Source organism: Oncorhynchus kisutch, linkage group LG4 (genome assembly GCF_002021735.2).
Source record: "Oncorhynchus kisutch isolate 150728-3 linkage group LG4, Okis_V2, whole genome shotgun sequence".
In the NCBI taxonomy this organism is placed as follows: domain Eukaryota; kingdom Metazoa; phylum Chordata; class Actinopteri; order Salmoniformes; family Salmonidae; genus Oncorhynchus; species Oncorhynchus kisutch.
In genome coordinates, this window is record NC_034177.2 from 53,137,170 (window position 1) to 53,163,501 (window position 26,332).

Genomic DNA, 26,332 nt, shown 5'->3' on the forward strand with positions numbered 1-26,332 from the left:
CTCTCCTTAATACAGACCAAAAGATTTTTAGCAAAAACTCTGGCTAACAGGCTTAGCACTTTAATTGGCAAATTGGTCCATTCGGATCAGACTGGCTTTATCCCTAACAGAAACTCATTCTTCAATCTCAGGCGCCTCTTCAATATTATGTATCCTCAGAGGTTACCCAACGTGGACCTTGCCGTCATATCTCTTGACGCCGAAAAGGCCTTTGACCAAGTTGAGTGGCCCTATCTATTCAAGGTCCTACAGAAATGTAATATTGGCGATAGGTTCATAAATTGGATCCAGCTTTTATATAGGAACCCCTGTGCCAGAATACTCACTAACCAATCATTGTCGCCCCGATTTAACCTCAATAGGGGGACAAGGCAGGGTTGTGCGCTGTCGCCTATGCTCTTCTCCCTAATTATCGAACCGCTCACTCAGACGATTAGATCTCATGCAGCAATACACGGCTATAATACTAAAGATATCCTAAATAAGATCTCCCTATACGCAGATGACATCCTCCTCTATGTAACAGAACCCCAGGCTAGTATCCCAGCTATTCTTGATGTGATCAATTTGTTTGGTACCTTCTCGGGATAAAGAATAAATTGGAACAAGAGTGAATTAATGCCCATACGGTCGCAAAATACCTCCTGGCTAGAACATCATACCTAGGAATTGTAGTTACCAAACAATACTCCTTACTATTTAAAGAGAATTTCCCCTCTCTGATACAAAAACTCAAAGCAAACATACTATTTTGGAGAACTCTACCAATTTCTCTGCTCGGAAGAATTAATGCCATTAAAATGGTCTTCCTCCCACAACTGCTCTACCTATATCAGAACATCCCAGTATTCATACCTAAATCCTTTCATAAACAACTGGACTCAATTATCAATCCTTTCATCTGGGATTATAAAACACACAGGATAGGTAAAAACACCTCTGTAAATCCAAGATGGAAGGAGGATTGTCTCTCCCAAATTTTATATTTTATTACTGGGCCGCTAACCTCCGCGTTGTTACGTTTCTGTTGGACGACGTACTTCCGGCATCCAGCTGGCTTAGTATGGAATGTGAGGAGTGTCACCCCTTCTCTATTGGCGCTGTGATTTTGTCGCCTGTCAATCTGTAGATGTCACTTTATTGTAACAATCCTATTATACATAGCACAGTCCGAATCTGGAAGCAAATTAAAGTCCACTTTGAGCTTAGACCAATGTCATTCATGCTCCCTGTCGCCATAAATCCCTCCTTTCCCCCTTCTAACCTTGATAACACCTTTGAGTGATGGGGAGAGTTGGGGATAAGTACCATAGGGGATTTATACATAGAAGGGACCTTTGCTTCCTTTGAGTTGCGTTGGGAAACTTATAATCTTCCCAGAAGTAATTTTTTCAGATACCTACAAATTAGAGACTACGTTAGAAAACACCTCCCAACATTTGGGAATGCTAAACCTTCCATGTTTGATGGATGCATAAAAATATGCCCCACCTCAGATAAACTGATATCGCGTCTATATGATGCTTTTCAATCTGTTAGCACACCTTCTACAGATGCCATCAAGGCAAAATGGGAGGAAGAACTAGGGACTGACATCTCGGTGGCAGACTGGGAAGAGAGCTTGGAGTATATCCACACATGCTCCATTAATTCCAGACATCGTCTCATACAATTCAAGGTATTACACAGATTACACTATTCCAAAACTAAACTGCATAGGATATTTCCTGACACATCCCCTACATGTGATAAATGTCAGGCTACGCAGGGTACACTACTCCACTGCTTTGCCCTATGCTCTAGCTTGCATGGTTATTGGTGTGGAATTTTTGGGATCCTCTCTGAAGTTTTGGAGACTTCAATAGATCCAGACCCGCTTCTGATAATCCTGGGAGTATCGGAGTCCCTAAACGGATTAACCAACCCCCAAAAACAACTAATCTCGTACGGTCTCATCTCGGCAAAAAAACGAATCTTGTTGTTTTGGAAAGGGAGGGAAGCGCCCTCTACCAAATTATGGCTCAGTGAATTGGCAAACACTGTACACTTAGAAAGAATTCGATATATTCTGAACAATAAATTATCAACATTTGATCAAATCTGGCAGCCTTTCCTCTCCTACTTGGACGAGTCGGCGCTGTGAATTTGTACTTATTAACGCACTCTCAATTGTAATATTTTAATCTACCTTTGGGCAGCGTGTGCTGGCCCTGCCACCCGAGCAGTTGGGGGGGGGGGGGGGGGATCTTCCCTCTTTCTTTCTACGTGTCCTTGTTTTGTATGTCGTGTCTTGTATTATTTGTTCTGCACCCAGAACTCTGGGTCTTGTTGTTCCTGTATGCTCTTTTATGTTTAGATAAGAATTGTATACCTGTCTTGTATACCTATACACCATTCATGAATTACCATAATCTAAATGTGATTTGTCATTCTGAGCACTGTGGGTGGACACCGTAATCAGGTTATGAATGACAGAACAGCATTTGCCATGTTAAAATGTTATGGGATGCATTGCTCTCCATTGTTTTTGACGGTAGGCTCAGTTTATTCACCTGTATGACAGCCAGGACCTCTGGCAGTGAGTTCTGTGTGGGAGGAACAGGAGGAAGTAGGCAGAAGAGATGATGTGCCGGGGCATCTGACAACATCTGCAGGTCGTTGGGAGAGTTCTGGAACCATCAAAGGCAAATCGGTAAGAAAACAGATATACACAGGAGGGTTTGTCTATAGACATGGGACAAATCTAATAAGACCAACTGTAATCCACAGGCAACCAAGGCTCCAACATATATTCTCTTATTACAACCTCATTGATGCCTGGTGAGTTTATAACGCTGAAACAAAAGTACACTTTCTTCAACCAGACAAAACATTCTCCAGAATCGATTTCGTACTGTTATCTACCTCAATTTTCTTTATAATTAAGAAAACTAAAATTCTACATATGAGCCTATCTGATCATTATGCTTACTACTGACAGATACACATTTAAGAAGTTCCTAAAAGAGAGTCACAAGATGGTGCTTTAATTTTTACTCACCACAAATTCCTACTTTCTTTGAACAATTTGAAACGGAATTGAATGAATTCATAATGATCAACAAAAACTGTCAATGATCCTCTGATTTTATGGGATGCCATCGAATGCTTTTTATTAAAAACAAGGATGCTTATTTGCATCTGGACTGAATAATTCACAATTAAAAGATATCAGAATTGGAAAAGTTGTAAACAATGATAGTGTTCAAAGTATTTTTTCAGACCAGGTATCAGTAATGATAAATAAGCAACTATTGAATCTGAATCAGGCGAACCAACCAAAGATTTTCAAGTTTGTATAGAAAAACAACTATTGTACACCTCTGATTATAAATCCACACCAAGTCAGATGGAGTCGTTTAAAAAAACTATTCTCAGCTCAGAACGCCGGCTTTCTGCCGCTTCATGAACTCAACGTGGCATTGGATAACATGAATAAAGACAAATCACCTGGTTGGGATGGTACTCCTCCTGAGGTCTATTTAACATTTCGGAACCAATTAGGCCCGCTGTTCAAAGGATCGTACAGCACTTATTTTGCCGTTTTTGTGTTCTCACCATCACCATCTTTGATAAATAGAGATATACTTTTTCAAAAAGTCTGTTATCCCGTCTCGAAACTAACTTAGCCAAATTGGTACATCCGGACCAAAGTGGGTGTGTTATAACAGCCGTCATCTTTTACATATTTCACATGCTTCATCACAAACCAAAGCTCCTTGGGCAGTTATTTTGATGCAGAAAAAGCTTTTGATAGATTAGAATGGTCACACACACAGTACCAGTCAAAACTTTAGACCCCTACTCATTCAAGGGTTTTTCTTAATTTTCGCTATTTTCTACATTGTAGAATAAGAGTGACGACATCAAAACTATGAAATAACACATATGGAAGTGTAGTGTAGTGAGTGTAGTGAGCAAAAAAAGTTCAATCTAAATATATTTTATATTTCAGATTGTTCAAAGTAGCCACCCTTAGTCTTGATGACAGCTTTGCACACTCTTGGCATTCTCTCAACCAGCACATTAAATGCTTTTCCAACAGTCTTGAAGGAGTTCCCACATATGCCGAGCACTTGTTGGCTGCTTTTCCTTCACTCTGTGGTCCATCTCATCCCAAACCATCTCAATTGGGTTGAGGTCGGGTGATACTGGGGTGCAAAAGAGCAAGTAATACTATGGGGATGAGTGTGCTATTTACAGATTGGCTGTGTACAGGTACAGTGATCGGTAAGCTGCTCTGACAGCTGATGCTTAAAGTTAGAGGGCGATATGAGATTTTTGCAATTCGCTCCAGTCATTGGCAGCAGAGAACTAGAAGACAAGGCGGCCAAAGGAAGTGTTGGCTTTGGGGGATGAGCAGTGAAATATACCTGCTGGAGCGCGGGTGGGTGTTGCTATGGTGACCAGTGAGCTGAGATAAGGCGGGGCTTTACCTAGCAAAGACTTATAGATGACCTGGAGCCAGTGGGTTTGGCAATGAATATGTAGTGAGGGATAAGTGAGGGATGAGCTGGAGGCAGTATGCAGGCAGTATGCATTTTGAAAACATATACTTAATTGTTTGACACCTGAACATTTTACTACATATTATGAGGCATGTCTTACCTTCAAAGTAGCCTAGCCAAAATCAGACCATATCCATGGAGGCAATTATTTAATATCAACTTTCTTTAATTGTCCAGTATGCAAAGGCACAATCCTAGTCATATTTGCAACCCATGCTAGTTGTTGCATATTAGATCTCCTCTTTCTAAATTTCTAACAGACATTTTCATCTCTGATAGATGAAACCGCTCTTATGTGTGGTGCGCTTCTGACAAGTGTTTTCCCACTAATTGCATTATAGAACGCACATTCCATACTGCCTTGAAGATATAGTAGTTTATCAACATGTTAAGCTAAACGCCCTGATCTGTTGCATCACTCATTGCTTTTTAGCGTCACACACAACTGTCCCAGAGTCTGTTTGGAATAGGCTACTTCCAATAGAATAGGTAAACTTCTCTACTATGGGGGATAGTAGATTGACATAGGCAAGCGATTTTGCTGTACGTTACTCATCTTGTTTGTTTTGGAAAAGTAACATTTGGACAGTTATCCTAATATCTTCAAAGTGCATCCTCGACTTGCATGTTCTGTTAATATTAATTACCATAATCTAAGATAGAGATGTGGCGGGGGGGGGGTGTTACTTTTTGGATCTGCGGTATGAGCCTGATGATCAATGCTTTGTATGTGTACTTTTTACTAGTGTGTGCAATGCTCAGGCTCACCTTGTAGTGCGAAGCCACATATAGAGCCATGAGTCTCTGTAGGAAGGCTTCAGATGCCTTGTGGTAGCAGAACAGTGTGTCTCTGTTCACATAGTATCTGTACAACACAGGTTAAGGATGACAACAGCAGCAACGACTAAGACAATCATATAGCGTGCCATTAAAGGCCAAAATACTGAATTTGTTTTAGGGCCAAACAGCAGCCCTGTAAAGTTGAGGAATGGAGCTTGAGAAATAACCACTGAGCAGCATTATCTATTTCACCATGAAAGGACACAGGTCGCAGGTCTGTGGCAGGGGGCAGCCAGAGATGACTCTGGGGATGTTTAGACAGTCCAGACACAGCAGCTCGTTGAGCCACTTCTCTACAGGGTCTCCCATGGCATAACGGATGGACTCATGGAGGGACACCTCTTGGAGGGAGCGAGCTGGGAGAGGAGGAATAAAATAATTAAAACACATTGCAGGTACAGATGCAATGGAATGTATTTTTTGTAAATCTTTCTTACAACCGCATTAGTCTTTCAATACTAGCATTGACTTTGCAGATAGTTATTTTGTAGAAAACTTGATTAGCAATGATTGTGATCGTTGGTTTTTACCTACAGTAGTAGAATGCATTGAGTGCGAATCTGGATAAAACTAGGGTCTGCTACATGACTAAAAGATAAATGTAAAATGTAGTAAGGGTGTGTTGGTCACCTGCATTTAGCCTGGCTGTATTGGTGCTCCTGTTCTCTGCTGACAGACTCTGCTGGCTCTCTGAACTCTGCTGCCTCAACTGTTGGATCAACTTCAGGGAGAGAGAACGACCTGTGCCCTCATACCTTTAGGGATAAAAAGGGGAAATCAGGAACACAGACAGTTTGCGCTATGGTACACCAGAATCACATACATACACGCCACTGACCCGTTGATGGTGGAGGCCATGAAGACCAGGTATGGTCCGAGCAGCTTCTTGACCAGAGGAAGGGGGATGGCTGCAGCTTCATCTATCACCAGCAGCTCAGCCTGACCTAGCTTCACTGAATCAGCTGGGTGGATGTACTGAATAGTCTGTCTATGCTCCTTAAAGATGTTGACTCTAACCACAGCCTTGCTGAACTCAGGGTTCAGAGACTGGATTATCTCATAGTCCAGGTGCTCCTGGGAATGGGAGAGGGACGTTTAAGTTAGGAATATATTTAATAAAGCTTCCATTGTCTGACATATAGTTCACTCACATCCAGAGACTATAGACAAAGAGAAGGGTCACCTGGTATTGAAGGGCATCGAAGCCTTTGAAGATGAATTCAAACAGAGTGTGCAGGTTGTCTGGGCTGGGGGAGGTGATGAAGATGTTGGAGTAGCTGTGGAGAAGGACAACAGGACACTATGAGCAGCAGTAATGTCACAGTATGGAGTGTGTGATTTAAGGGACTCCACACAGATCACTGTTAGCGAGTGCGTCTCCTCCAACATAGCGACAAGCACACCCTACGTAGATCAATCTAAAAGTGTAAAGACTCATGCGTGTGTGTGTGAGATGAGGTATGTGACTCAGCAGTAAACCGCACCCAAATGCCACAGCCCCAGCCACAGCCAGTCCCAGTGCTGCAGACTTGCCCCTGCCTCTAGCTGCAGTCAGAGCCACAGTGCTCCGCAGGGTCTTCTCTGAGATGGCCTCAATGAACTTCAGCACCGCCTTGGCCTTGGAAGGAGAGACCGCAACAAACCATAAGCTAAGAAACACACACTGTGAATAACAGGATCTCCACCGAGAGGTGCAAAGCCTGGATATGAACTAGTCAATAAATTCTGTCCTTACACCCCTTTACCCAATTGTCTTCTGACAGGTGGCGTTACACGTGATGCCAGTCTCAACCAGAGCAGACGGATTCACGCTATCTGACGTAAGACAATATCCTATACCCTTGATTTATATATGAGAGTATGTCCTGACCTGGTCCATGGTCTTGCAGCTGTCCACCAGCACACCAACAGGCTGCGTGTCCTGTAGAGACTCCTTTAACTCATTCAGCTCCTGTTCCCGTGGCGAAAGACTGTCTTCCTGCAGGAAGGAGGAAAATGATTGGTCAGGTTAGAACCCAAAAGTCAATGAATGGAGTTTGACTTAAGTCATGTTCACTAGGCATGAAACTGAAGGAACCTTGCTCCAGTGTGCCCTAATCAACATAACCCAGGATTGCTGTGGAGCATGGGATTGTGTGTCTACCTGAGTCTTGGGAGGAACAGGCTTGATGTTGGCAATGTGGCTGGAGATGGGCAGGACGTTGAGTTGGTCGTCAATGACAACGCACGTCTTACAGGACGACAGAGATAGGATGAACCTGGAGGGGAGGGCAGTTAGTTACCATGGATATATATGGTATCAGTTAGGGTTATATGGCCTGTCAGTCATTTAAAAAGAACAAGGAAGCCCTTGTGAGAATAGTCCTCAAGAGTTGTAATTGGGCGGACATATTTAAACTACACTGAACAAAAACAAACCGCAACATGTAAAGTGTTAGTCCCATGTTTCATGAGCTGAAATAAAATATCCAGATGCACAAAAAGCTTGTGTCTCTCAAATTCGTTGACATACCTGACATACCATTTCTCCTTTACCAAGATAATCTATCCACCTGACAGGTGTGGCATACATATCAAGAAGCTGATAAAACAGCATGACCATTACACAGGTGCATCTTGTGCTGGGGACAATGAATGGCCACTAAAATGTGCAGTTTTGTCACACAACAATGCCACAGATGTCAAGTTTTGAAGGACCGTGCAATTGGCATGCTGACTGCAGGAATGTCCACCAGAGCTGATGACAGAGAATTTACTGTTTATTCCTCTACTATAAGCCGCCTCCAACGTAATTTTAGAGAATTTGGCAGTACGTTCAACCGACCTCACAACTGTAGACCATGTGTGACCACACCAGCCCAAGACCTCCACATCCGGCTTCTTCACCAGACATCGTCTGAGACCAGACACCCGATTAAATTGTGTATTTGCACAATCTAAGAATTTCTGCACAAACTGTCAGAAACCATCTCAGGGAAGCTCATCTGCTTGCTCGTGGTCCTCACTAGGGTCTTGGCCGGACTACAGTTCGGCATTGTAGCCAAATACAGTGAGCAAATGCTTAACTTTGGTGGCCACTGGCACGCTGGAGAAGTGTGCTCTTCACAGATTAATCCCAGTTTCAACTGTACCAGGCAGTATGGCGTCGTGTGGGCGAGCGGTTTGCTGATGTCAACGTTGTGAATAGAGTGCCCTATCAAATCAAATGTATTTGTCACATACGTCGTTAGCAGATGTTAATGAGAGTGTAGCGAAATGCTTGTGCTTCTAGTTCCGACAATGCAGTAATAACCAACAAGTAATCTAACCTAACAATTCCACAACTACTACCTTATACACACAAGTGTAAAGGGATAAAGAATATGAACATAAAGATATATGAATGAGTGATGGTACAGAACGGCATAGGCAAGATGCAGTAGATGGTATAGAGTACAGTATATACATATGAGATGAGTAATGTAGGGTATGAGAACATTATATAAAGTGGCATTGTTTAAAGTGGCGAGTGATACATTTAATAACATCAAGATGGCAAGATGCAGTAGATGGTATAGCGTACAGGATATATACATATGAGGTGAGTAATGTAGGGTAAGTAAACATTATATAATATAAAGTGGCTTGTGATAAATTGATTACATCAATTTTTCCATTATTAAAGTGGCTGGAGATGATTAAGTATGTTGGCAGCAGCCACTCAATGTTAGTGATGGCTGTTTAACAGTCTGATGGCCTTGAGATAGCATCCCCGCATTGATGCACCTGTACTGACCTCGCCTTCTGGATAATAGTGGGGTGAACAGGCAGTGGCTCGGGTGATTGTTGTCCTTGATGATCTTTTTGGCCTTCCTGTGAAATCGGGTGGTGTAGGTGTCCTGGCGGGCAGGTAGTTTGTCCCCGGTAATGAGTTGTGCAGACCTCACTACCCTCTGGAGAGCTTTACGGTTGTGGGCGGAGCAGTTGTCATACCATGCAGTGATACAGCCCGACAGGATGCTCTCGATTGTGCATCTGTTAAAGTCTGAGTGTTTTTGGTGGCAAGCCGAATTTCTTCAGCATCCTGAGGTTGAAGAGGCGCTGCTGCGCCTTCTTCACCACGCTGTCTGTGTGGGTGGACCATTTCAATTTGTCCGTGATGTATACGCCGAGGAACTTAAAACTCTCCACTACTATCCCGTCGATGTGGATAGGTGGCTGCTCCCTCTGCTGTTTCCTGAAGTCCACGATCATCTCCTTTGTTTTGTTGATATTGAGTGTGAGGTTATTTTCCTGACACCACACTCCGAGGGCCCTCACCTCCTCCCTGTAGGCCGTCTCGTCGTTGTTGGTAATCAAGCCTACCACTGTAGTGTCGTCTGCAAACTTTATGATTGAGTTGGAGGCGTGCATGACCACACAGTCGTGGGTGAAAAGTGAGTACAGAAGAGGGCTGAGAACGCACCCTTGTGGGGACCCAGTGTTGAGGATCAGCGGGGTGGAGATGTTACCTGCCCGTCAGGAAGTCCAGGATCCAGTTGCACAGGGCGGGGTCGAGACCCAGGGTCTCGAGCTTAATGACGAGTTTGGAGGGTACTATGGTGTTAAATGCTGAGCTGTATGGTGGCGGTAGGGTTGTTATGGGCAGGCATCAGCTACAGACAACGAACACAATTGCATTTTTGAAAGCACAGAGATACCGTGACGAGATATTGAGGCCCATTGTCATGCCATTCATCCACCTCCATAATTTAATGTTTCAGCATGAAAATGCACGGCCCCATGTGACAAGGATCTGTACACAATTCCTGGAAGCTGAAAAAGTTCATTCTTCCATGGCCTGCATACTCACCAGACATGCTCTGGTTCGGCGTGTACAACAGCGTCTTCCAGTTCCCACCAATATTCAGTAACTTCGCACAGCCATTGAAGAGGAGTGGCACAACATGTCACAGGACACAATCAACAGTCTGATTGCAATGCATGAGGGCCCTACTTTTTTGGGGTATCTGTGACAGATGCATATCTGTATTTCCAGTTATGTGAAATCCATAGACTAGGGCCTAATGAATTTATTTAAATTGACTGACTTCCTTATACGAACTGTATCTCAGATTGTTGCGTTTATATTTTTGTTCAGTGTATTTGAAGACCACTGACCTCTCATTGAACCTTCCCACCACGTCCTGATGGGCCTCGGTCCTGTAGCGAGAATGAACATCCTGGGGAAGAAACATACAGTGCATTCAGGAAAGGATAAAGACTAGGACTTGATTGACATTTTGTAGCGTTACAGCCTTATTCTAAAATGGATTCAATTATGTTCTGAATCTATACACAATACCCCATAATGACAAAGAGAACAGGTTTTTAGGAAAGTTTGTAAGTGTGTATATATATATATATATATATATATATATATATAAAAAAAAATAATAATACCTTACTGACATAAGTATTCATACCCTTTGCTATGAGACTAAATTGAGCGCAGGTGCATCCAGTTTCCATTGATCATCCTTGAGATGTTTCTACAACTTCATTGGAGTCCACCTGTTGTAAATTCAATTCATTGGACATGATTTGGAAAGATACACACACGGTCCCACAGTTGACAGTGCATATACAAGCAAAAACCAAGCCGTCGAAGGACCTGTCCATAGAGCTCCAAGACAGGATTGTGTCGAGGCACATCTGGGGATAGGTACAAAAACATTTGCAGCATTGAACGTCCCTGCATCATTCTTAAATGGAAGATGTTTGGAAACACCAAGACTAAGCAATCGGGGGGAGAAAGGCCTTGGTCAGGGAGGTGACCAAGAACCAGATGGTCACTGACAGAGCTACAGAATTCCTCTGCAGCACACCACCAATCAGGCCTTTATGGTAGAGTGGCCAGACGGAAGCCACTACTCAGTAAAAGGCAAATGACAGCCCGCTTGGAGTTTGCCAACAGGCACCTAAAGGGCTCCGACACTGAGAAACAAGATTCTTTGGTCTAATGAAACCAAGATTGTCACGTTCGGAGGAAACATGGCACCATCCCTAAGGTGAAGCATGGTGGTGGTATGATCATGCAGCGGGGATCAGTGGCAGGGTCTGGGAGATTAGTCATGGTTGAGGGAAAGATGAACGGAGCAAAGTACAGGGAGATCCTTGATGAAAACCTGCTCCAGAACACAGACTGTGGCGAAGGTTCACCTTCATATAGAACGACCCTAAGCACATAGCCAAAACAATGCAGGAGTGGCTCGGGACAAGTCTGAATGTCATTGAGTGGCCCAGCCAAAGCATGGACTTGAACCCGATCGAACATCTCTGAAGAGACCTGAAAACAGCAGTGCAGCGACGCTCCATCCAACCTGACAGCTTGAGAGGATCTGCAAATAAGAATGGGAGACACTGCCCAAATACACGTGTGCCAAGCTTGTCGCGTCATACCCAACTGCAAGTCTGTAATCGCTGCCAAAGGTGCTTCAACAAAGTACTGAATAAAGGGCCTGAATACAGTGTATAAAGTCAGAACACCTGCTGTCTCAGCCACTTCGTCACCAAGGGAGTACCCCAGGGCTCAATCCTAGGCCCCACCCTCTTTACAATTTACATCAACATAGCTCAGGCAGTAGGAAGCGCTCATCCATTGATTTGTAGATAATGAAGTCTTATTACCCCTATTACTAGTCTGTTCAACCTCTTTCGTATCGTCTAAGATTCCAAAAGATTGGAAAGCGGCCGCGGTCATCCCCCTCTTCAAAAGGGGGAGACACTCTAGACCAAAACTGTTACAGACCGATATCCATCATGCCCTGACTTTCTAAAATCTTCGAAAGCCAAGTTAACAAACAGATCACCGAACATTTTGAATCCCACCGTACCTTCTTCGCTATGCAATCTGGTTTCCGAACTGGTCATGGGTGCACCTCAGCCACGATATCATAACCGCCATCGATAAGACAACACCATTCAGTATACATCTGGCCCTTCTTTGGACACTGTTAACAATACTCCAAACGAGCTTCAATGCCATACAACTCCCCTTCTGTGACCTCCAACTGCTTTTAAAATCAGAAAATACTCAAATGCATGCTCTTCAACCGATCGCTACTCGCACCCGCCCGCCCGATTAGCATCACTACTCTGGACGGTTATGACTTAGAATATGTGGACGACTACAAACACCTAGGTGTCTGGCTAGACTGGAAACTCTCCTTCCAAACTCATATTTAACATGTCCAATCCAAAATTAAATCTAGAATCGGCTTCCTATTTCACAACAAAGCCTCCTTCACTCATGCCGACAAACATACCCTCGTAAAACTGACTATCCTTCCGATCCTTGACTTTGGCGATGTCATTTACAAAATAGCCCCCAACACTCTACTCATGAAACTGGATGCAGTCTATCAACGTGCCATCCGTTTTGGCACCAAAGCCCCATATACTACCCTCCACTGAAACCTATATGCTCTCGCTGGCTGGTCCTCGCTACATTTCGGTCGCCAAACCCACTGGCTCCAGGTCATCTATAAGTCTTTGGTAGGTAAAGCTCAATGGTCACCATAGCAACACCCACCCGTAACACATGCACCAGCAGGTATATTTCACTGGTCACCCCCAAAGCAAATTCCTCCTTTCCTTCCAGTTCTCTGCTGCCAATGACTGGAACGAATTGCAAAAATCACTGAAGTTGGAGACATATCTCCCTCACTAACTTCAAGCATCGGCTGTCAAGCAGCTTACCAATCGCTGCAGCTGTACACAGCACATCTGTAAATAGCCCATCCTACTACATCCCCATATTTGTTTTTCTGCTCTTTTGCACAACAGTATTTCTATTTGCACATTCTCATCTGTACATTTATCACTCCAGTGTAAATTGCTAAATTGTGATTACTTTGCCAGTATTGGCCTATTTATTGCCTTACCTCCTTACTTAATTTGTACACACTGTATACAGATTTTCTATTGTGTTATTGACTGTGTTTGTTTATCCCATGTGTAACTGTGCTGTATTGTTTTTGTCGCACTACTTTGTTTCATCTTGACCAGGTCGCAGTTGAAAATGAGAACTTGTTCTCAACTGGCCTACCTGGTTAAATAAATAAAATATATACTTAGCTGCCTCTTCCCCGGATTGTGTATTAAAGGCTCTACAACAAAGCTTTCTTAGTGTCCAACAAGCTTTTTCTGAACACCTCCAAAACAAAAGGTAATATGGTTTGGTAAGAAGAATACCTCCCACTGGTGTAATTACTACCTCTGCGGGTTTAGAGCTTGAGGTAGTCACCTAATACAAGTACTTTGGAGTATGGCTAGACTGTACACTGTCCTTCTCTCAGCACATATCTCAGCTGCAGGCTAAAGTTAGTTTCCTCTATCATAATCACCCCTTTTACACCCGAGCTGCCAAACTAACCCTGATTCAGATGACCATTCTACACATGCTAGAATACAGAGGTGAAATGTATCGATCGGCAGCTAAGGGTGCTCTCGAGCGGTTAGATGTTCTTTACCATTCAGCCATCAGCTTTGGCACCAATGCTCCTTATAGGACACATCACTGAACTCTATACTCCTCTGTAAACTGGTCATCTCACAAAACCAACTGGTTGACGCTTATTTATAAAACCCTCTTTCGCTTTATTATTTATGGGGTATTGTGTGTAGATTGATGTAGGGGAAAATAACTATTTCATCCATTTTAGAATAAGAATAACAACAAAATGTGGAAAAAGTGAAGGGTTCTGAATACTTGCCAGATACACTATAAAAACAGCAATATTTAGACAACAGTAGTCTTAAACTGTCTCTAACCCAGCAAGGATTAAATAATACATGAGTACACAGTTCACTGAAACCATCTATGGGGCCTTACCATAGTCATTGTGTACAGTTGCTTGAGTGAGTTGACCGTCCTGAGAAGAATTACCACGATCCCTCCTCCTTCCACAGTCTCCACAGTTCGAGCCAGGAGATTGGGAGTGAGAGCCTCAAAGTCCTGTGTGAGAGAGAATGAGACAAAAAAGTTCAGTACAAATCTGGAGAGTTGAACACAAGGATTGTTAGATGTCAGGTGTTGACAGCCAGGACAACAAGAAGAACAAGCATGTCTCACCTGCAGGACGCACATGCCGTAAGTGTTTCCAAGAATCTTGTGTGTCTCGTTGTAGTAGCAGTAGCGGATGTTAGTGGCAGCGACAAACAGCTCAAAGGGGTCATCTTGCTTAATGTTCAGAGTGCCGGTCTTGATCTTCTTCTGGAGCTGACGCATGCGCTTCTTTCGGTTGCTGTTTAAAGACAAGAGCAAAATGAGCAAAACATTCCTACTGCAAGACTTCCCTCGCTAGCCTGGTCCCAGATGTTTGTGCCATCTGGCCATGACAATTAGTGTTGCCAACTCACACACATTGGGCGTAAGACACACGCATTTGACCTTCTTAGACCTCCCCTCATGCATTGAAACAAGTACTGCTTTTATTTTCGAATGAATCTCTAAAATCAGTTTGAAATCAGAGCATATGGGCCTGCAATTCTACGTCTGAGGGATGGATGCGGGGAGAACAGACTGTGGCTTGGGGGGGCTGAGGTACCTGATTACCTTCTTGTGTTGTAGGTGTCCTGGGGTCAGGCAATGTGAATTTATTTGGACTTACACAATAGCTAATGTAAGTCATTAGAATCAACCCCATCCTACAATAAAATTACTATAAATATTTAACTTTTATGAAATCACAAGTGTAATACATCCAAATAAAGCTTATCTTGTTGTTAATCCAGCTGCCGTCTCAGATTTCAAAAAGGCTTTTCAGCGAAAGCACACCATGCGATTATCTGAGGACAGCGCTCAGCACACAAAACATTACATACAGTTGCCAGCCAGCCAAGTAGATTAGTCACAAAAGTCAGAAATAGCAATAAAATGAATCACTTACCTTTGATGATCTTCGTATGGTAAGACTCCCAGTTACACAAGAAATTTTCATTTTGTTTGATAAAAGTCCCTCTTTATGTCCAAAAACCAGTCGTTTGTTCAGTAATCCAATGGCTCAAATGTGGTGAAAACGGGCAGGCGAAAATTCCAAATTAGTATCCGTAAATTTTGTAGAAACATGTCAAACGATGTTGACAATCAATCCTCAGCATGTTTTTAGCCTAAATAATCGATAATATTTTAACCGGACAATAGCGCTGTCAATATAAAAGAACATGAAATGCTGCCCCCTATCCTAAAAGAAGTTAAGCCATTTTGCCACAAATTTGGAAGTATGCTTGGGGTCATTGTCCATTTGAAAGACCCATTTGCAATCAAGATTTAACTTCCTGACTGATGTCTTGAGATGTTCCTTCAATATATCCACATAATTTTCTCCCTCATGATGCCATCTATTTTGTGAAGTGCACCAGTCCCTCCTGCAGCAAAGCACCCCCACAACATGATCAAATCAAAGTTAATTTGTCACGTGAGCCAAATACAACAGGTGTAGGTAGACCTTACAGTGAAATGCTTACCTACAGGCTCTAATCAACTGTGCAAAAAAACATTAGGTGAACAACAGGTAAGAAATAAAACAGTAAAAAACAGTGAGGCTACATACAGACACCGGTTAGTCAGGCTGATTGAGGTAGTAAGTACATGAATGTATAGTTAGTGACTACGCAAATATCATAAACAGAGTAGCAGCAGCGTAAGAGGGGTTTGGGGGGCACACAAAGCAAATAGTCTGGGTAGCTATTTGTTTACCTGTTCAAGAGTCTTATGGCCTGGGGGGTAAAAACTGTTGAGACGCTTTTTTTATCCTAGACTTGGCACTCCAGTACCGCTTGCCATGCGGTAGTAGAGAGGACAGTCTATGACTGGGGTGGCTGGGGTCTTTGACAATATTTAGGGCCTTCCTCTGACACCGCCTGGTGTAGAGGTCCTGGATGGCAGGCTGCTTAACCCCAATGATGTAATGGGCCGTACGCACTACCATCTGAAGAGCCTTGCAGTCGGAGGCCGGGCAATTGCCAAACCAGGCAGCGATGTTGCAGCTGTAGAACCTTTTGAGGATCTCAGGACCCATGACAAATCTTTTCATTTCTCGATGGGGGAATAGGCTTTGTCGTCACTCTTCACGACTGTCTTGGTGTGTTTGGACCATTCTAGTTTGTAGGTGACGTGGACACAGAGGAACTTGAAGCTCTCAACCTGCTCCACTACAAGTGGAGCAAAAGTAATGGTGTTTGAGTCGTGCCTGGCCATGCAGTCGTGGGTGAACGGAGTACAGGAGGGGACTGAGCACGCACCCCTGGGGAGCTCCAGTGTTGAGGACCAGCACGGCAGATGTGTTGCTACCTACCCTAACCACCTGGGGGCAGCCCGTCAGGAAGTTCAGGATCCAGATGCAGAGGGAGGTGTTTAGTCCCAGGATCCTTAGCTTGGGGATGAGCTTTGAGGGTACTATGGTGTTGAACGCTGAGCTGTAGTCAATGAACAGCATTCTCACATAGGTGTTCCTTTTGTCCACGTGGGAAAGGGCAGTGTGGAGTGCAATAGAAATTGCATCATCTGTGGATCTGTTTGGGCGGTATGGAAATTGGAGTGGGTCTAGGATTTCTGGGATAATGGTGTTGATGTGAGCCATTACCAGCCTTTCAAAGCACTTCATGGCTACGGACGTGAGTGCTACGGGTCTGTAGTCATTTAGGCAGGTTGCCTTTGTGTTCTTGGGCACATGGACTATGGTGGTCTGCTTGAAGCATGTTGGTATTACAGACTCAATCAAGGACATGTTGAAAATGTCAGTGAAGACACCTGCCCGGAGCACACGTCCCGGTGATCCGTCTGGCCCAGCAGCCTTGTGTATGTTGACCTATTTAAAGGTCTTACTCACGTCAGCTACAGAGAGTGTGATCACACAGTCGTCCGGAACAGCTGATGCTCTTATGCATGCCTCAGTGTTGCTTGCCTCGAAGCGAGCATAGAAGTGATTTTGCTCGTCTGTCACTGGGCAGCTCGCGGCTGTGCTCCCCTTTGTAACTCTGAGGAGGACGTTGGGAAAAAATGTATTGGGTATTGAGTAGACTGATACCCCATTTCATTGATCCCCAATCCTTAGCTAAAGCTGTACAGTGCAATATGAATGTCAATACACACAATAGGCTGACTGGGGAGGTGATTTCACAGTCCCACGATAAGAGCTACAACGCTAATATTTGCATAAACTCTTCAGTTGCGTTCTGTGGCTGTTCCCCAATTCATTGCTTTTACATTCCAAGCTTGATTAAAAGATTATGTAGTCGAAATACGGCATGATTCCACCAATTGTAACCTTCTGAATCACTTTTAAAATGATGCAAATTCCACCATTGTGCCCAATCCTTATGTGTATTACAACACATTTTTATTTATCCTCTATTTAACAAATTCTTATTTACAATGATGACCTACCGGGGAACAGTGGGTTAACTGCCTTGTTCAGGGGCAGAACCAAAATATGTTTACCTTGTCAGCTCGGAGATTCGATGCAGCAACCTTTCTGTTACCGGCCGAACGCTCCAACCACTATCCTACCTGCCACCCAAACCCAGTCCGGTCGATCCTCACTAGCCAGATGAAGCTAGCTTATTGTGCAACAGGGTTAAGTAGCAGACAAGCTATTTATTTTCACGAACTCAAGTTCAATTTCAATAGGCGAACAACAAGTGGCTACCTAGCTAATACTTACAATACTTCCTAAATCATTGCTAAGAATAATGAAAATGACTGCAGTTTCTACTTGTCATTGCTTTCAGGCTGGTTGTATTGGTGCTGGCTAGGTGCCAAGCTAAAGCTAGCTACCCCAGAAGTTGTGGTCAAACAAATGACTTATTACCAAGGCGGGATTGTAAACACATAGTTCGTGGCCGGTGTTTGCAGACATTGCTCGTCCGGCTTCGACAGTGCTACGGATGGCGCTTGGCTTGCACGTGCAAATTCAGAACACACAACATTATGTAATAGAACTGTGTTAACGCTATGTTTTTTTTATTTAACCTTTATTTAACCAGGTAGGCTAGTTGAGAACAAGTTCTCATTTGCAACTGCGACCTGGCCAAGATAAAGCATAGCAGTGTGAGCAGACAACAAAGAGTTACACATGGAGTAAACAATTAACAAGTCAATAACACAGTAGAAAACAAAGGGGGAGTCTATATACAATGTGTGCAAAAGGCATGAGGAGGTAGGCAAATAATTACAATTTTGCAGATTAACACTGGAGTGATGAATGATCAGATGGTCATGTACAGGTAGAGATATTGGTGTGCAAAAGAGCAGAAAAGTAAATAAATAAAAACAGTATGGGGATGAGGTAGGTGAATTGGGTGGGCTATTTACCAATAGACTATGTACAGCTGCAGCGATCGGTTAGCTGCTCAGATAGCTGATGTTTGAAGTTGGTGAGGGAGATAAAAGTCTCCAACTTCAGCGATTTTTGCAATTTGTTCCAGTCACAGGCAGCAGAGTACTGGAACGAAAGGCGGCCAAATGAGGTGTTGGCTTTAGGGATGATCAGTGAGATACACCTGCTGGAGCGCGTGCTACGGATGGGTGTTGCCATCGTGACCAGTGAGCTGAGATAAGGCGGAGCTTTACCTAGCATGGACTTGTAGATGACCTGGAGCCAGTGGGTCTGGCGACGAATATGTAGCGAGGGCCAGCCGACTAGCTGACGTGTCTTTTTAAAAATATTTTTTTTACATGCAAATAACCCAAACGGCGTTCCATAGACACACAGGTTGAAAATGTATGTGATCAAACTAAGAAGCATCGACATACTTCTGATAATGTACAGGCATCGGCACACTGCTTCGAAGTTAGCTGAATGCCTCGAAACTCGAGTATCAAAAGTAACATCACTAATTAATGACACAGCACTGCCTTGTGTCTTCTAGCCTAAATACAGCATGATCAGATATGGGACCGGGCTAATAAGCCTTAAAAAGACAAGTAACGGAAGGAATCGTGTAGGGTATTATTTACCTGCTGAAGCCCAGCTCTTTCTTATAGCACCAGAGGACAGATGGCCTGGCTCTGACTGCGGCTTTGGACAGCATGTGGTGCAGGATGACAACCTGGATGAAGTTAAATTGAACATGGATTACAGATGACAAACACTTCTGGGCTGATATCAATGTCTTAACCATGTACATGTTAAAGTAGACATTTTTACCTGGTCTCTGCCATGGTCCCCGACCACCACGAACATGGTGCGGTGTTGCTCGGAAACGCCATTATCTATCTGGACACGGATCCTGTTATCTATCTTTTTCCGAAATGTTGCCATGGTGGTCCCTGAGGGCGAAAAGGAGTAAGGTTGCTCCAGTAAGGGTGTTATGCAAGGGGATTATTTCTGATGTAACGCTAGACAGTTTTGTCAATGGGCATATGGGTACAACATGGCAGCGGCACAACGGTAGTTCATCAATTAGCTGATCACATCCCTTAAATCCTACAGATAATTTATGTTATGATTTATCTAGCTAGCAGGTATACAACTCTCTGGTTTAAGATATCGTTCTTACCTGACGTAGTTAGTAACCCCACTGGTGTTTAATCCGGCTTAAACTAATAAATGTAGATGAAAGCACGACAAAACTCTGGAAGCAGTTAGTTTAGTTTACATGCTGCAATCATGCCGATAAACTCACGTGGGGACGGCGGTTCTGAAGGACCCTGCTATGACGTCAGAACTATGCGACAAAAGTACATGTGCTGTCAACCCAAATGCCTGAAGGTAAAATGTTAAAACTGAAATAAACAAAAAATACTCACAAGCAATGAGGTGAAGAAACACGTGAACATTATATATATATATATATATATATATTCAACATATTTTGAAATATCAGTCATATTTTTATATATATATACAAATATGACTGATATTTCAAAATATGTTAATGGTAGTACAAAGGCTACCTACCGCCTTTCCCACTTGGTGGATGCATTTCATTATTGCAATCAATTGTTTAATTATACACTATCAACTTACATCCCTACATCAAAACATGTCTAACAGTAGGCCGTCATTGTAAATAAGAATTTGTTCTTAAATGACTTGCCTCGTTAAATAACGTTTTAAACAAGAAAATACAAAAAAATATCATTTTTTAAAATTACAATTCTAATGCAATCGTATTCACTCATTAATGATTCAGGAAGATGTTATTTTTGTTATTCACTATGGATAATGTCTAATTTGGGGAATAGAATTCTGGACATTTTTGCAATCTACTTTGAATTTTTAATGGGGGTTGTTGACGTCAACCAACGGTTTTCAATGGAGAGATGCTATGCTACTAGCTTCATGGCATGAATATGCACAGCCATCTCGAGGTATTGGAGTGACCATCAAAGGCCTGACCTCAATCCTATAGAAAATTTGTGGGCAGAACTGAAAAAGCGTGTTTGAGCAAGGAGGCCTACAAACCTGAGTCGTGATAGCTGTTATATATTGGCCATATATCACAAACCCCCAAGGTGCCTTACTGCTATTATAAACTGGTTGCCAACGCAATTAGAGCAGTGAAAATAAATGTTGTCGTACCCATGGCATACGGTCTGACATACCTCATATACCATCAGCATTCAGGGCTCAAACCACCCAGTTTAAAATATAGGTTATAACCAGAATGCCTCATCTCTACACTACACCAGAGAGGAAAATAATGAGGCTCAATTCGGCAGAAAATCTGTCTCCATCCAGCAGGTGGCGTTTTGTTGTTTCTCCCACCAAGCAATTCGTTTTCTAATGGAGGTTAATGACCGTATCGAATTTGGTCCACAAACAAATGAATGGCTTATTTGCTACGTGATGTTAATTTGATAAAATAAAATTTGTTATGTGACATCCCGGCAACTTTGAGAAAAAAATGTCTATGCATCTTCATGGCATGAGGCTAGTAGCATAGCATCTGTCTCCTTTGAAGAGGCGGTTGATGTCAACAACCCTCATTGAATATTCATAAGAGGATTGCAATAATGAGATGTATCCAACAATCCAAAGAAAGAATAGGTGGGAGCTAGACAGTAGTGCCGCTTTGTGTACAAAGACTCCCATGGTACACGTCTTTCTGCCCTGACAATGTCAGTATATCTATAATCTTTGACTACACTTAATAAAATCACCACTTCAAGGTCTTCCTCAACAAGTAACCCACCATAGTAAAAGCGGTTTAATTTAGCCTCTGAGCTAATAAGAAGCGTAGATAGGAAATGTAGTCTTGATTCATCAGTGTTCCCTACCCAGCTCTCAGATTGTGTAGTTTTCTACAGAGAATGCAATACACAACTCTTTCCATCATAAGTCAAAACCATCTTGTCTAGCCCTGGCAACACTTTCACCACCCAACAATAAAGGACACCATCACCACAAATCATGGGTAATGCAACATCTTTATTGAAACTTTTGAAGCAACATCAATTTACAAACTGAGGAATTGGGAGCTTCTTTTAAAAACATAACAAAAATGCTTTTTAGAACAAAGATGATATGTGAACAAAACAAAAAAGGGGGGACTGGGCAAGAGAAAGAAACACTCCCGGGGGCTCGGACCAGCAGTGGCATGTTTTATTTTATAAAATAAATAAATCAATGAAATCTTTCAAGTTTACAGGCTTGCTTAAAACCATTGTAACACTAAGGATTTACAGATTGGCTTGTGTATTCAGTCTCATTTTAAAACATTAATATTTTTTCAATATCAAAGCAGGCATTACTTTGATCCAAAAGCCAGGAAAAATACCACTGATGAGAAACAAAAAGGACAAATAAAAGTGATGGGGCAAAATGCATTCTGGATATCTCGAATGTTTAGTGTGGTGTGGAAAGTTGTCAGTCAAAATCTGTTCCAGTCGTTCCTTACCCCACCCCCCACCTTGGCCATGACCCTTCAACTTGCCCCACCCAGGAAAAATATAACCAAGTAAATAAGTCCACCACTACACCGTTATACGTACCAGACGTTTCTGCAAACATTGAAATGTTAGGGCCAAGGGGAAGGGGTGAATTGGGACAGTCAAACACAGGCCCGATCAGGACCTCATGGCCTGGGCATTGCCTCCTCGAGACATCCCTCTGGATCCCTGGCCTGCTCCACGCTTGTAGTTCTGATTATAACCATCCTGAACCAGGGAAAAAGACAAAGCATTACTACTAACTGTTCTCATAGAATACTCCTACATAGATTTCTAACAAATAAAAGGAGTCGATCCAGTGATGCCCCCTATAAGGCAAAGAGAGGGCAAACTTAGGCCCACATAATATTACTAACATGTAACACAACAACTCCTATAGATGCCAAACAGATATGAGACAATCCAAGATCCCCTATGGTAAGGGCGGGCCAACTTCCCAGACCTAAATTAAGCCTACTCTTGAATTCGAAAAATAAATGCTCAACGGAGGAACTCCACCGATTGAAAGTACTTTTAATTCCGCGGCTTAAATCTGTGTCCGGGAAACCGGCCATGAGCATGTTAGCTCAACATCCATCCCAAGCCCTCCTCCAACCCTGTGTGAGTGATAAGGTCAAAGGTTATTTACCCCCCGCTGGTAGTTGCCACCATTGGAGTAATCCCGAGGGGTGTTGAACTGAGCCTGTTGATATCCAGAGTTTGGAGTGTTGGCGAAGGGAGGTCGGTAACCGTCATATCCACCTGGAATGGATTATTACACTCCAGTTAGACGCAGTCATTCAGTAAAAAGCATAGATTGTTGCTTTCGCTTATTAAACAGCATCAAGACCATGATGACACCAACATGTGCAACAAGCATGTGATATCAAATGTCAAACAAGTTGAGATCAAATCCAACAGATGTAGGTTTTTTTCTCCCATACACAACACTCAGCTCAATCCGTCTATTTAACTAACTACTCTACAGACAAGAGAAAGCTCTAGTGTATCTTGAGGCTGATGTGTGGCCCTGCACAATTTAGTTTGTGACAGTAAAGGACAGGTCAGGCTACCGTACCTCTGAATCCGTTGGAGGGCCCTCTGTATCCGTTGACCATGCCGCGGGCGTTACGGGGGCCTCCGCGGGTCATGCCTCTGCTGTTATAGAAGGACTGGGCCTGGCGACCAGCCGCGGGGATGAACCCTGGACCCTGCTGACCCTGGGGCAGGGCCTGGCTGGGCAGGGCCTGGCTGGGCAGAGCCTGGCTGGGCAGAGCCTGGCTGGGCAGAGCCTGGCTGGGCAGAGCCTGGCTGGGCAGAGCCTGGCTGGGCAGAGCCTGGCTGGGCAGAGCCTGGCTGGGCAGAGCCTGGCTGGGCAGAGCCTGGCTGGGCAGAGCCTGGCTGGGCAGGGATGGGTCCTGGGAGTGGAAGGCACCAACCACTACAGACAGGGAAACATAGATTGAGTAAAATGGCCTTGAGACAGTCAAAGTTAGTGAAGTATCCTTTCCACACCATCTAGCACTGTTCAACCATTGCCTTTTTCAGGACAGCTCCAGTAGACCGATGGTAAACACATAACCAGGCCAGTGTGGTACGGCTCGACTTGGTTTTGCTCTGTAGTATGACAAGGGAAAAAAACCTGCTCCAGCCCTGCTAGCTCACCAGACTGCAGCTGGTCAGTCTGCATCTCTGTCTGCTCCACAGGGAGCTGCTGTGATTGGCTGCTGAACCCCTGCTGGCTGTAGCTGTTCTGGTATTGGCTGGCCTGGGTCAAGGCTTCCGCCTCATTGGCCGGCGGGACAGGGGCATTGAGGTTGAACACCTGAGGGGGGGGAGCAAGGTAGCCTGGTTAAAACAATGGCGTGCCGAGTGTTCAGCCTAGTTTAACAACGCTAGGAACAATTGTCACTCACAGTCTTATCAAGAGTTAAAGCTACAATCTGAGAGTTGTGTTTCAGCCCAAAACTATCCCTGCCACCATCACAGAATGGTTTGGAGTGCTGTAAGAATCCCAGTTAAATGCTTCCAGTTCTGAGAGTAGGTTGCATGTGAGCACCGGCAGTAGTAGTAAACAGAGATTCTGCACTGTAAGCATTGTCATGAAAGGGCCAATCCGCAGTTGAAAAAATGGTAAGAATTTTGGTAAGAATTACCTCGACGAACCTGTACCCCCGCACAGACTCTGTACCGGTACCCCCTGTATATACAGTTGAAGTGGGAAGTTTACATACACCTTAGCCAAAAACATTTAAACTCAGTTTTTCACAATTCCTGACATTTAATCCTAGTAAAAATTCACTGTCTTAGGTCAGTTAGGATCACCACTTTATTTTAAGAATGTGAAATGTCAGAACAATAATAGAGAGAATGTTTTATTTCAGCTTTTATTTCTTTCATTACATTCCCAGTGGAAAATAAGTTTCCATACACTCAATTAGTATTTGGCGTCTGTCCGTCTCTGCGCGCACTCGCCTGTCTGCTTGTTTCTGTCTTCGGGCACGCCTGTCTGCCTGTCTCTGTCTGCGCGCACGCGCCCGTCTTCCCGTCTGCGCGCACGTCTTCCTGTCTCTGTCTGCGCATGCCTGTCTGCCTGTCTCTGTCTGCGCATGCCTGTCTCTCTCTGCACGCACGCCTGTCTCTGTCTGCACGCACGCCTGTCTGCCTGTCTCTCCGTCTGCGCGCACGCTCCTGTCTGCCTGTCTCTCCGTCTGCGCGCACGCACCTGTCTGCCTGTCTCTCCGTCTGCGCGGGCCTGTCTGCCTACCTGTCTCTCCGTCTGCGCGGGCCTGTCTGCCTGCCTGCGTGCCTGTCTCTCCGTCTGCGCGGGCCTGTCTGCCTGCCTGCCTGTCTGTCTCTCCGTCTGCGCGGGCCTGTCTGCCTACCTGTCTCTCCGTCTGCGCGGGCCTGTCTGCCTGCCTGCCTGCCTGTCTCTCCGTCTGCGCGGGCCTGTCTGCCTGCCTGCCTGTCTCTCCGTCTGCGCGGGCCTGTCTGCCTGCCTGCCTGTCTCTCCGTCTGCTCGGGCCTGTCTGCCTGTCTGCCTGTCTCTCCGTCTGCGCGGGCCTGTCTGCCTACCTGTCTCTCCGTCTGCGCGGGCCTGTCTGCCTGCCTGCCTGCCTGTCCCTCCGTCTGCGCGGGCCTGTCTGCCTGCCTGCCTGTCTGTCTCTCCGTCTGCGCGGGCCTGTCTGCCTGCCTGCCTGCCTGTCTCTCCGTCTGCGCGGGCCTGTCTGCCTGCCTGCCTGCCTGTCTCTCCGTCTGCGCGGGCCTGTCTGCCTGCCTGCCTGCCTGTCTCTCCGTCTGCGCGGGCCTGTCTGCCTGCCTGCCTGCCTGTCTCTCCGTCTGCGCGGGCCTGTCTGCCTGCCTGTCTCTCCGTCTGCGCGGGCCTGTCTGCCTGCCTGTCTCTCCGTCTGCGCGGGCCTGTCTGCCTGCCTGTCTCTCCGTCTGCGCATGCCTGTCTCTCTCTGCACGCACGCCTGTCTCTGTCTGCACGCACGCCTGTCTGCCTGTCTCTCCGTCTGCGCGCACGCTCCTGTCTGCCTGTCTCTCCGTCTGCGCGCACGCACCTGTCTGCCTGTCTCTCCGTCTGCGCGGGCCTGTCTGCCTACCTGTCTCTCCGTCTGCGCGGGCCTGTCTGCCTGCCTGCCTGCCTGTCTCTCCGTCTGCGCGGGCCTGTCTGCCTGCCTGCCTGCCTGTCTCTCCGTCTGCGCGGGCCTGTCTGCCTGCCTGCCTGTCTCTCCGTCTGCGCGGGCCTGTCTGCCTGCCTGCCTGTCTCTCCGTCTGCGCGGGCCTGTCTGCCTGCCTGCCTGTCTCTCCGTCTGCGCGGGCCTGTCTGCCTGCCTGCCTGTCTCTCCGTCTGCGCGGGCCTGTCTGCCTGCCTGCCTGTCTCTCCGTCTGCGCGGGCCTGTCTGCCTGCCTGCCTGTCTCTCCGTCTGCGCGGGCCTGTCTGCCTGCCTGCCTGTCTCTCCGTCTGCGCGGGCCTGTCTGCCTGCCTGCCTGTCTCTCCGTCTGCGCGGGCCTGTCTGCCTGCCTGCCTGTCTCTCCGTCTGCG

General features: G+C 45.0%; 2 protein-coding genes across 5 annotated transcripts in view; both read right to left on the bottom strand.

Annotated features, from left to right (window-relative positions):
- Positions 1-20,065, bottom strand: part of nat10 (N-acetyltransferase 10) — a 38,663-nt gene extending 18,598 nt beyond the window's left edge. Inside the window, exons 1-15 of the mRNA XM_020481310.2 lie at positions 19,911-20,065; positions 19,559-19,680; positions 19,369-19,460; positions 14,482-14,653; positions 14,242-14,364; positions 10,527-10,588; positions 7,531-7,645; positions 7,258-7,365; positions 6,872-7,005; positions 6,571-6,664; positions 6,226-6,461; positions 6,018-6,142; positions 5,593-5,743; positions 5,316-5,412; positions 2,553-2,669 (exon numbers count right to left, since the gene is read on the bottom strand). Coding sequence (XP_020336899.2) covers positions 2,553-2,669; positions 5,316-5,412; positions 5,593-5,743; positions 6,018-6,142; positions 6,226-6,461; positions 6,571-6,664; positions 6,872-7,005; positions 7,258-7,365; positions 7,531-7,645; positions 10,527-10,588; positions 14,242-14,364; positions 14,482-14,653; positions 19,369-19,460; positions 19,559-19,672 — 1,740 coding nt within the window. The 5' untranslated portion in view covers positions 19,673-19,680; positions 19,911-20,065. The remainder of the gene's footprint in view (positions 1-2,552; positions 2,670-5,315; positions 5,413-5,592; positions 5,744-6,017; positions 6,143-6,225; positions 6,462-6,570; positions 6,665-6,871; positions 7,006-7,257; positions 7,366-7,530; positions 7,646-10,526; positions 10,589-14,241; positions 14,365-14,481; positions 14,654-19,368; positions 19,461-19,558; positions 19,681-19,910) is intronic.
- A 1,699-nt stretch (positions 20,066-21,764) lies between these two features.
- The window catches only part of caprin1b (cell cycle associated protein 1b), a 43,746-nt gene continuing 39,178 nt past the window's right edge, over positions 21,765-26,332 (bottom strand). For all 4 annotated transcript variants that reach the window (XM_031823221.1, XM_031823223.1, XM_031823222.1 and 1 more), the window contains 4 exons: positions 23,950-24,109; positions 23,363-23,725; positions 22,934-23,046; positions 21,765-22,512 (listed from right to left, as the gene is read on the bottom strand). In XM_031823221.1, coding sequence (XP_031679081.1) covers positions 22,423-22,512; positions 22,934-23,046; positions 23,363-23,725; positions 23,950-24,109 — 726 coding nt within the window. In that variant the 3' untranslated portion in view covers positions 21,765-22,422. The remainder of the gene's footprint in view (positions 22,513-22,933; positions 23,047-23,362; positions 23,726-23,949; positions 24,110-26,332) is intronic.